The sequence below is a fragment of the Corylus avellana genome, chromosome 3, assembly GCF_965113065.1.
Source record: "Corylus avellana chromosome 3, dhCorAvel1.hap1.2, whole genome shotgun sequence".
NCBI lineage: Eukaryota > Viridiplantae > Streptophyta > Magnoliopsida > Fagales > Betulaceae > Corylus > Corylus avellana.
In genome coordinates this window covers 32,719,775-32,731,058 of record NC_142492.1, presented here as the reverse complement: position 1 = coordinate 32,731,058, position 11,284 = coordinate 32,719,775, and the positions used below count along the sequence as shown (strand labels likewise).

At 35.2% G+C, this 11,284-nt stretch overlaps 2 protein-coding genes across 2 annotated transcripts; one reads left to right on the top strand and one right to left on the bottom strand.

The window, feature by feature from the left end:
• Positions 1-1,857: 1,857 nt before the first annotated feature.
• LOC132175590 (kinetochore protein) lies at positions 1,858-6,893 on the top strand. Its single transcript, XM_059587572.2, has 8 exons — positions 1,858-2,135; positions 2,333-2,398; positions 2,627-2,773; positions 3,930-4,043; positions 4,125-4,214; positions 4,307-4,429; positions 4,708-4,940; positions 6,350-6,893. Exons 1-8 carry the CDS (start codon positions 1,967-1,969, stop codon positions 6,359-6,361), a joined length of 954 nt encoding a protein of 317 aa, XP_059443555.2. The 5' UTR covers positions 1,858-1,966; the 3' UTR covers positions 6,362-6,893.
• Positions 6,894-7,075: 182 nt separating this feature from the next.
• LOC132175166 (NAD(P)-binding Rossmann-fold superfamily protein) lies at positions 7,076-10,421 on the bottom strand. Its single transcript, XM_059587014.2, has 8 exons — positions 10,228-10,421; positions 9,584-9,815; positions 9,413-9,492; positions 8,497-8,647; positions 8,275-8,353; positions 7,976-8,063; positions 7,614-7,660; positions 7,076-7,481 (listed from the first exon to the last, which is right to left on the bottom strand). The coding sequence occupies exons 1-8, from the start codon at positions 10,355-10,357 to the stop codon at positions 7,269-7,271; spliced, it is 1,020 nt and encodes a 339-aa protein (XP_059442997.1). The 5' UTR covers positions 10,358-10,421; the 3' UTR covers positions 7,076-7,268.
• Between the last annotated feature and the right edge of the window lie 863 nt (positions 10,422-11,284).

Below are 11,284 nucleotides of genomic sequence, written 5' to 3'. Positions count from 1 at the left end.
GCCATGTCACTCACCGTAACAATTCTGCTAAACTTTATTACTTTAATAATTTCACCATTAAAATACCAAGGAATAAATTTGTAAAAGAATTTATATTTGAAATTGCAATACCCAAAACTATTTTATTATTTTCTCTTTGAATATAAAGTCAATACAAGTCATCTAAATGCCTAATTCACAGGCTTTAAAAAAAAAAAAAAAAAAAAGCTTTTGCAGGAAATTCTGGACGGCCATTACAAGTTGCGTTTCCATCTATTGTCCTTGTCAGCAAAAAGATTTTGGGAAAGGAAAAGTAATGGAAGAAAATCCAGGAAAGTGCATGAGAAGTGGACTTTATATGCTTTCATTGACTTTTTGATGGGGAGAGAGAGAGAGGTTCAATGGACCTCGGTATTTAAAATGGTCAACCAAAAATATTAAAATTAAGATTAAGCACGTGCCAAACCAAACGCGGTGAACAGTGGTTGGGTTGTAACTCGGAACTACATCATAGTACAAGTTAAAACATAACTTTGGTCTCACGAAATATGGTTAATGTGTTCTTTTTCCCCTATTACTCACAATAATCGTATATAATGATTATATATATATTATTCCCTGCATTAATTCTTTAATTTGCTTCTTCTTTTGTTGTTGATGTCCCAATAGTTGAAGGGACAGAAATGGTGATAATTTTTTGTTAGGGTATTTATCACTTGGAATAATTTTTGTCGAGCGCAAAAGGATTGTGAAACCCTTGATATTTTTTGCGAGTGAGACGTTTTTGTTAAAAAGATGTAGAGCTCCATACTTGAAACAATTAAGTCTATTCATAGGAGCGGAACTAGAACTTCTAATTTGGGGGGCAAAATTTTTAAAACCAAAATTTAGAGGAGCAAAAAATTAATTTTTAAAGGTTATAAAATATTTTTAAAAAATATTATTTTTTTGAGACCACCTTATGCTTCAAACCCCCCCTCCCCCCCCCCCCTCTCCCCCCTAGCGGAAGCATAAGGTGGTTCCGCTTTGTCTATTCATCATAAATAGAAACCTCACATGAGAACTTATCACCTGTTAGCAATTATGGTGTATGAGGGTGCACATTATTATAGTGTGATCGCTCTCGACTCAAACCTTCAATAATAATACTAATATCAATTATGTGTTTATTTCTGTTTTAGGTTTGCAATTTAGGTTAAAACAAGAGTGGTTTTTTTTTTTTTTTTTTTTTTTTTTTAAAAAAAAAAACAAAACAAAACAAAAAGAACAGCAATTTAGCATTGGTAACCAATAGTTGCCCTCCCTCTTTTTCTCCTTGAACAATCTTCCCCTTCATTTGTTGGTTAATAAAAAAAATAAACCCAAAAAATGAAGGGCTCATAGACCATAAGCATAGCACATATAACTTCCAACTTTAAATCCACTCCTATACTCTATAGCCCATCCACAACCATTTTCTCTTAAACGCACTTATAAATGAATATTAATTAAATAATTAAATTTTGTTTATTTTTTATCGGCTTAAATTTGTTTAGATAAATTGTAATTTTTATATAGTATCATAATTTTTAACAAAGGTGTTATTGAATTCGAACCCTATTTTCATAATACACTTTCAATTTTAATTAAATATTTTACGTGTTAGTATTCACTTAAATCATTATTAAAGATTAAATTTACTATTTACAGTATCTACATTCTTGTTCCAACTAATGGGCTCGCCCCATCACTGATTTAGTTGGGCTCAGAACAATCTTGTAAGCCATGCCCAAGCTGCCCACTATCCAAACTGGGCCTGCCAGCTTGGTTCCCCAGAAAAGCACCGAATCTCCGTCACCTTACTCGTCATCTTATCACTACCTCAGTGAGTGTCCGAGCGCTCCGGGAAAAGTTTTTGAAAAAAAGAAGAAAACACTTGAAAACAAAATGGCGGGCCAAAGCAAATTTTGATTCAAATACCTGTGAGCGTTTGTGCGTGTGAGCGCAAATGGGGACCCAAGCGGAGGGCACTGTACGGACGAATATGGAGTCGCTGCGATTGATCTGTGACAGAGAAATACCGATTCAGCAGCAGAAGATGGACGCTTTGTTGGCGTCGTTTCGGAAGTCCCTGGAGTCGATCAGGGCCAGAGCACAGGAAACCGTCCAAAATCAAGGTGAGAGATCGCATGGATTTCTTTATTAGTTGATGAAATTCGAGGGTTGGTGAGTGTTTCCTTGGGATTTCTGCCAAAATTAGGGTTTTTGAGTTGGAGTTGGGTTCCTATCAGGTTTCGTTCACATTTGAGGAACAAAAATGTTAAATTTCGGGTTAATTTTGAATTTGATTTGATATGTATATATTTCCGTTTAGGGAAACTGGGGGAGCTTAAAGCTAAGCTGAGAGAGGCGGAGGATGAGATGGTGAAAGCCCTAGCAGGTACATGTCTCTGCTTGTTGAGTTCAATGCCAATTGGAAATTTGAAATCTGTGTTGTTTGGTAACTTTGAATTTGAAGTTTGGTTGTGAATTTTTTCGGATTATTCTCTTTTGTGAATAGCTGGCTTATATGTTTTTTGAAATTAGAAATGTTTTCCTTCAAGGTTTAAACTTTGTTTATGTTTTTTTTTTTTTTTTTTTTTTTAATTTCTTACTATTTGTCATGTAGTGAAGACCCGTAAAGAGGCCAAGCGGATGGCGATAATGGACTCTATTTCTGCTCAAAAAGGTAGAGTAGAAGAGCTTAAAAGAAGCGTGCAAGAGCAGAAGGCTAGGAGGAATCAACATGCCGCCACTATATCTCAACATACTCTAGGTATTTTCCTCTCATCATGTTAGTTGGCTTGTACTCTGTCCATGTATTTTATAAGTTTATGTGTAATATCCAATGTTTTATAATGTGTATGGAGGTTGTTAGATATCTGATAAAAAAAAAAAAAAAAAAAAAAAATCCATGTTAGTACCTAAATTTGGGTTAGGCATTTTCTTTTTGTGAAAAGGCACTTTTGGAAATATGGAAATGGGTTTGAATTTGATAAGAGCATTAGTGTGGTCCATTAGACAGTGTGTATGATGTTGTATATGTGAGAGCATAGAAGAGAAAAGAGAGAAAGGAAGAGGTTTTTCTCTATAAGTTCTTCTACAATATGTTGGTTAAACCCCGGATACACGACCCACCCGCAAGAACCGTGTATCAGGTAATTGAGGAGACTCAAACATCTGACCTTGTAGTATTACATCAAACGAGCGGCCATTCGAGCTAACCCTTGCTGGCTATTGATTGGAGCTAGGAATCCTAGAAGCTAAAAGAGTACAAAAAAATTGACTTCATTACCTGCATTGGTTTTCCTTTCTAATGTATGCCATCATTGCTTATCCAGCAAAATGGCCATATTTATTGGTTGTAAATTATTAATAGTGACAGTAATTGTCTTCTCATTTATCTAATGAGTAGCTATAAGTGTGTGAATATTGCACCTTGATGACTATGTTAGATGACTTGTAATATTTTTTTAACATCCGTTCATGGCCTATTACATTGTGTTCCAATGAGGCATTGCAGGTAAAATGTATGGACTTATAATTTACTAACCATATAAGTAAGAATCCAATCACAATCACTTTTTAGTTGGTCATGTAGAGATACTGCCAGTTACATTGTTCATGTTAAGTTGTCCATGTTGGGTTTTACGAACTAGCTAGTGGCCAGTTGAAAGTCTTATTTGTGATTTTTTCCCTAATCCAAAAGGAGAAAAATTGAAAGAGGTTAACTACTGTAGTTCAATATATCTTGGGTTTGTGCAAGTGTTGGCATTTGTTCTGTATTGGTTTCCTTTTTCTGTTGGTCAAATCCATTTGTCAACATTGATATGTAGTGTCTTTGTTTATGAATCTGAAGCTATATTGTGAAGGAAAGGATGTTATAGTTTACAACTTTTTCTCTGCTTATTTCCATTTTGTACCATCAACAGCTTTGGCAGCATCGGAAGAAAAAAGTAATGAAGAAGTTGAATGTAAAGGTGAAACACAAGAAGCAATTTCGTGGTACAATAGGGTTCTTGGTTTCCATGTTGAAGGCGGACCTGGTAATTGAACTTGTTTAAAATTGTGAAACATTTATTCTGTTTTTTCAAGATTGATTTTCTTACAAGTTTTTTGTTTTCTAGGGGTAAAATTCACCTTCAAGAACATTAATTTGAAAAATCCAGATGAGGAGTACTCTTTCACCATTCGCTATGCATATGATACTTATACCTGTAAGTAATAAAGTCCCATCATTGATGCTGTAATGCCAAATATATTTCAATGATGTGCATTTTAAGATATTATATGTTTTCTGTCATATCAGTGTTAAATTGTGATCCACACTTGAATGACACCAAAGAGTTGATCCATGAGTTGAACAAAACCAATGGTTTATTCAAATTTGTTAGAATCATGAGAGAAAAGTTTCAAGAAGCTGTGGCACAAGGTACAATCTTACCTCTTGCATCCTACCAAGCATATGGCATGCCTGAAAAATGATATCCAATTAACAATGAGGTCTGGCTCCACTTAAGGGATACCCATTCTAGTAACCAAGAGCCAAAAACAAATTATTTTACCCAACATACATGTGGTTTACCTCACACATTTTGTACACTACTATGAAATTTTAGAGAATTTTTATGGTTAGGTTTCCTTTTTCTTTCATTGATGTGCAACTTATTATATCTGATTAAAATTATTGTGGCATATATGATTCAACAGGATTTTTGCCCCAGTTGACAACTCATTATCAAGAGTCTTCCACAATCTCCACGTCTGCTCCATCTTTGTCAGTCTCAACTGACAAAAGAGAATCTTCAGTCGTAGAAAATGACCATCAAGTTAAACGGGGAGAAGGCAATAGACATTCGAAGAAAGCTCACCATGCAAGAGTTATACCGGATGTTCTATCCCCGGGATCAGCATCATCTCTTCGGCGGTCTCCTCGTTTCAAGGTATCATCAAAATGACTGGATTCTGTGTGATACATTCCCTTTTCTGCACTTTTAGAAGTTGTCAAAATGGTAAACCAACTTTCACACATCACACCAATGACAAGTTTCTTAACCATATTAGAGTTGCATATGATTGTAATCATCAAAATATTCCGACTAATATCTTGGGGGGAGTGGATTTCCAATGTAGTAAGGAGACCTCATGAATTTGTAGTCTTTGGAAAAGCAGTAGGGTGGGTTTGGAGAGATTCTTGGGTTAAAGTAGATTCATGATAAAAGATGGTAGAAGGGTCCGTTTTTGGCATAGTTGAGTGGTGAGTGGATAGTGCCCTTTAAGAGGTGTTTCATAATTTATTCATGATTGTATAAGACAAGGATGCTTTTGTATTTTCTTTTTTGGGGACATCAGATGACGAGAGGACCCATTCTTGGAACCTCATATATATTCGTGCTTTTCATGATTGGAAGTTAGAATCAGTTGATTTGCTTCTTGATCTATTTATCTTCTAATATGCCAGTGAAAGAAGAGGTTGACATTTGAAACTTAAATGTGGATGTCAATTTCATGTACATCCTACTATAATTCTTAAGAGGTTGAATGACATGCAATTCGTTTATAACAGTATTTTGGGAAGTAAAGTCCCCATAAAAGTGACTTTTTTTGTTTAGATAACAGCCTTATGGATGGTATTAACTGTTGATGGTCTGATCAAAGCGAATATTATAATAGTTGATTGGTGTTTCATATGTAAATGCAAAGGTGAGGCTATTGACCACCTGTTGCTCCACTGCAAGGTCGCTAGAGAGTTATGGTCTTCCATTTTTGCAACTTTTGAAGTTACATTAGAGATGCCTTAGAAAGTAGTTGAGTTATTCTTTTTTTGGAAAGGATTGTTCTTGGAAGGTGCAGAAGCAGTTTTATTTGGAATGCGCTCCCTCTTTGTCTTATGTGGACGATTTGGAGAGAAAAAATAATCAACCTTTAATGGGATGCTGTTGCCTATTATTGAGCCTAAACCAGTATTATTCCTACTTTCCCTGTTTGAGTGTGGTCTATGGCTTTTGTAATGTTTCTATTGATTTTTTTTTTTGAAAGTCTCATATTGTAATTCTTTAGAGAAATCTTTGCAGACCGCTTGTATTCTTGGGATTTCTCTTTTTCAATAGAAATATTCATAGCACATATAAAAACGTTACTCACACAATCATTATGAGTGGTTACTTCACAAAATCTTTTGCCTAGGATCTTGTACTTGTTTTAAATACTTTACTACCTTCTTTGAATTTAGTAACTGGACCCACAACTTAGAGATAAGATAATAAGTAACGCTTACAGGAATCATGAGTTCTGTAGCTGATAGAATCATACATATGATTATTTGATAATATTCTTATGGTACTTATTGCAGGTTAAGAAATGAAGATGGTGTGGAGTTTAATTTATCACCTCAAAGTTCATTCAACATGCACGAGATGCCCTAACCTTCTCAGCTAGTCATAATTAATGACTCAGGTTGCTTAACAATTGACATGTAAAGAACCACGGGCGAGTGTTGCGGATTAACAACACACACGGCCTCACCATGTAATGTTTGATGCAAAACTATGCAGTTTCATATGAGAATGAAGTACAGCTGGTGGAATGTAGGCGTGATGATCCCAGAACTCTGTACTATGATTTTCCTTCGTTTTTATCCAAGTATGAAATTTCAACTGTTTGACATAACTCTTACAATTTTTTTTTTTTTGTTTTCTGATAAACATAACTTTTCAGTTTGTATCATTTGGCATAATGAGCTTTATTTACCATTTGAAGTGGAGAGTACATGGACAAATGGAATGAGTTGGGTTCAACCTTGAAAATTCTATTTTCTATAACCTGATAGTCAGATGGTTTGCCATCTTGTACTTCAGACTACCTGCATCTCCTTTTCATCAGTTAGGGGCTCTAGGGTTCAAATGGGCTCCTTCGAATTTGTACCTTGAATTTTAATCTCCTTTCTATGCTAAATAAATGCTATTTTTTTACTTTGAATTCTACCATGCTTTTGAGCTGACAATTAGCTTTTACTTTTTTCATGCACTTATCAGATCTTTCTTCCAAGCATTTGGGAGAGAGAGAGAGAGAGAGAGACTTGTGAAATCATGATGTTTTGTTATTAAATTAGCCTAGAACTGGAGGGCTACATACAGCCTGTAGAGGTGCTGAGAAAGGAATAGTTCTCAAGCCCCTTTATTGTCATGTATTTTTAGGTCGCCATAGAGTTGGCTTCTCTGATGCCTTCTGCACTTCTAATTACATAAGCCTATATACACCATACATGAGTCCTAAGTCTCTATATTTACAAAAGAAGATACATCTTTAGATGGTTGACCTAATCGCTTGTAAATCAGAGCACAAGTGCGTTTAAATAGGTTTTGTGCTTCAGATTCATCATTTGCTAGATTTGAGCAGTTGCTCTCATTACAGTCTGCAAAGTATCTCCCTGTCACCCCTTCCATTTGTGGGCTGAGAGCAACAAGGCATGTGGTAGATGCACCCTGCAGAAACAATTCATGTACCATAAAATATTAATACTCCAATGGATCAAATTACTCTCTTTCTCTCTCTCTCTCTCTCTGCCTCTCATTAAATCTATTGAACTTAACTGACAGGGATTCATGTGGACAAACCTGAGATGTTGACTTCAGTAATTTGGATGCAATGAAGAACAAAGAATCTGTATATAAATTTAAAATATTAGAATATGATTTCACTTTGAAGAGTAACCTAAGACTGAATGTTATAGCAAACAATGTTAGAACATTAGAATTGCCCATTTTTGACACATCCCACAAATGTGACAAAATTAGTGGGTTAGGGTTGATGGATCTGACCTATTTAATTAAATAGTTTAAGTTAGAGTTTATTTATATAATTTTATATCTATGCCTCTATAAAGCTTAAACTCAACACGTAAACACGAATTATCACCCCTAGCTAACATATCAAATGGAAATGGAATTAAAGTGGTCAGGGGATAATAAATTCATGCCTGTTACAAAGCCCTTATGAGCTCTAATAATTCCGGTCTTCACAATGCCTGGATGTACTGCATTGATAGTCACTCTTGCATTCCTTGCCTGCAACATATTCCAAGCAACACTTCATCAATGGACATGCAGACAATTGTTTATGGCATTATCATCATCATCATCATCATCATCATCATGAGGCTTTGTCATAAATTCATTATTCATTCTAGATTTGGTTGCTAAGGACAATGGGGCATGATCATGCTAAAAAATATTGGGGAAAATGAAACATGAAGGATTAATCTTGACTCTTTTTTACCTTCAACTGTCTTGCCATTTCCTTGACATGTAATATGTTTGCCAACTTTGATTGAGCATATGCTCGAGTGCCATTGTAACTGCACAAGTTGGAAAATAGTCATGTATTTGTTTTACATAATTATTCAGCAATGCACTCGACAATCGACAATTCTTTGGAGGGTGATTATAACAGAAATTATGGCATTTGATTGAAGGAGAAGAGAAAAGTGAGAAATTATACTTCTTTGGATTGAGCATTTGATTGAAGGATAATGCATTCTTGACCCAGCTGTGAATCACAGAAGTAACATTTATTATTCTTCCTTGGATGCCTGTATTGGCTGCTGTTTCTACCATTCTCTCTAACAGCATTTCTGTTAACAAAAAATGTCCTGCCAAAAGAATTGAAAGAACATGTTAAAACCCCTATTATATTTTCAAGGGTTTTTATTTATTTTATTTTTTTAGGGTAATAACTGAAATCTATCTAAGGGTATTATAAATTTACAAATGGAAAATGCAAATCTATAACATTTAATCAGCACCCCACTTGGACAATTTTTCTTCCAAGGGGAACCCTTAAATTGTCATTTGTCTTTAGAACACATGATTCTTACATACATTTTTAATAGAATGATCAGAACATGTGATTTTTTCAACACACTTTAAAAGGCACCATAAGAGAACAACTCTAAGGACATATGTTAATTTCTTCGGACCCAATTTGAATAGAAATTTGTCCCCCTACTTGGGCTTAGGACAAAACTACCCATTATTTATTTATTGTTAATGAAAAGCCAAACCCTTATGAATTTTCTTTTTATTTATTTATTTTTTGGATGAAGAGCCATCCCCCATTATGGTGCTGACCGCTTCTTACACCCTGCACACCCAACATGACACAGCCCACAGTAGAGTGGGCTATGTGGACTAAACCCGGTCCGGAATTTCAAGTCCGTAATTTTTGGGACCAAAAAAAAAAAAAAAAGGTGTTATTTTTGTTCAAATGATGGTGTCTGAAACACGAGTACTCCACTTGAAAATAAAGGCAAATTATTTTTGGATTAATTAAGGTAGCAAAAAGAAGTAATCACTGTATTTTTTATTAATCTTGACCACTATCTCTTTACATAAGGGCTAATTAGTAGATTAATTACCTAAGTAATTTGTAGCAAATGTCATCTCAATTTTGTCTTCAGAGAACTCCAAATTCTGAGAGAATATTCCAGCATTGTTTCTGCAAATTAATATTATTTTATTTGATAATTAGTATCATATGAAAAGAAGCAATTAATAATTAATGAAATAATTAAACAATTAATACTCACATGAGAATGTTAAGGGGTAATCCTAGTGATAAGAAGTCAGCACAAAATCTCTTGACAGAAGTCAAACAACTCAAATCAGTCTCCAACAAAATAATCTCAGCCTCTGGACTCTCCTTCTGAATTGCCTCCTTCACTGCACCTGCCCTCCTCAGATCCCTCGCCGGAATCACAATCCTCACTCCTCTCTTCGCTAACACTCTCGCCGTCTCAGCTCCGATCCCGGACGTCGCCCCTTTTACAAAATAAACAAAACCCACCAAACCTTAATTATATATATGCATGAGAGAATTTATTTATTTACTTTTAATTCATAGCTAGCACAATAAATAAATAATCCAGAAAGCAGTGATCTAGTTAGGACCAATGAGAGGCGGGTATTCAATAGAGACAAAAATCCCATATCTTGCTACAGCCAAAAAGAACCACTGATATAGAGATCCATCTTATAGTATATTCCTTTTCCTTGTAGCAGAATATTTCAGAAAAATATGAACCTACCTATCTCATAAAAACCAAACACTTTGTCTGAATATATTATGGAATTCAACCTATCGCCAAAACGACTTCTCTTACATGCAACCATCACCAAAAAGACAACGTGTGTGTGTGTATAGAAAGAGAGAATATTGTTATAGGAGACAAACCAGTGACAATAGCAGTGAGTTGGGAAGGGAGAAAGGAGGAGCAATCCTCTGTGACTTCTTCGGCGGTGGAGTTGGAGCCATAGCCACTTGGGCCTGCAATTCCTGCAAGGTATCTCAGCGTTTCCTTCATGAGGGCACCAGCTGCCAACTTTTTGGGTCTTTTGCACAGCAAGAGAGAGAGAGAGAGAGAGAGAAAAAGATAGAGAGGGTTTTCGTTGGAGGCCACCTACATACGTACATATAGGACACAGAGATCACCAGTGACAGTTTTCAGCTAGTTTAAGGACCACCCTAACTAGGTGGTCTCAACCAATGAAAATTGTCCTTTCATAACAAGTCAGAAGCTTGTGAACGAATAATTCGATGGTCCACCTATTTTAGGTGGTCCTAGAACCACCGGAAACATAGGGCGGAAGTAGAAGTACTGTGGCTGCAAAAAACGCACCATTATTTTTGTCTTTGTTTCTCATAATTACTGTCTGTCCTTATTTTGTGGTGGGTTTTACAAATTGTTATTTCCAGGCATGCTTTTTGCTATTTCCCATAATTTATGAATGAAGTAGTAATATATTTTTTTTATTGGAACCAAAAGGGTTGGTTAATTAGGTAACTTTGTTGTGAAGGGATAAATCTCATGAGAAATTAAGGCTGATAATGGTGAAAGAGAAATTAACGTGGGTTTATTATAGGTTGGTGGTAGGACTGTAGGAGTAGGTGGTCAATCGAAATAGAGGAAAAGATTTGGTGAATAGTGGAAAAGATTCATCGATACCCAAATCTCTTTTGTTTTCTCATTGGTTTGGTGACAATTTTTTTTTTAGTCTTCACATAAGGACACCTTAATACAGATCTTTTGGTTGACAATGAATATGAGAATATCTCTTATTTTATATATATTTAAAATAATATTTTAAAAAATAATTTAATCTTCATAATCAAATTCTTTCCGCTGACTCATACAGATTTCAATCCAACCAAATTGTTACATGTGTAATATTTAAGTTAGTGTGATGTCAACACTAACAAAATTTATTAAATTAGTAGACAAAATTTGACT

What these genes read in the sequence shown, in the direction of transcription:
- LOC132175590 (XM_059587572.2), top strand. Translation starts at nt 1,967, where the DNA reads ATGGGGACCCAAGCGGAGGGCACTGTACGGACGAATATGGAGTCGCTG. An exon ending in TGCATATGATACTTATACCT is followed by an intron (nt 4,215 to 4,306) that starts GTAAGTAATAAA and finishes CTGTCATATCAG; the next exon opens with TGTTAAATTGTGATCCACAC. An exon ending in TCAAGAAGCTGTGGCACAAG is followed by an intron (nt 4,430 to 4,707) that starts GTACAATCTTAC and finishes ATGATTCAACAG; the next exon opens with GATTTTTGCCCCAGTTGACA.
- LOC132175166 (XM_059587014.2), bottom strand. Translation starts at nt 10,357, where the DNA reads ATGAAGGAAACGCTGAGATACCTTGCAGGAATTGCAGGCCCAAGTGGC. An exon ending in TTACCCCTTAACATTCTCAT is followed by an intron (nt 9,493 to 9,583) that starts GTGAGTATTAAT and finishes ATTAATTTGCAG; the next exon opens with AAACAATGCTGGAATATTCT. An exon ending in ATTTGCTACAAATTACTTAG is followed by an intron (nt 8,648 to 9,412) that starts GTAATTAATCTA and finishes TTCTTTTGGCAG; the next exon opens with GACATTTTTTGTTAACAGAA.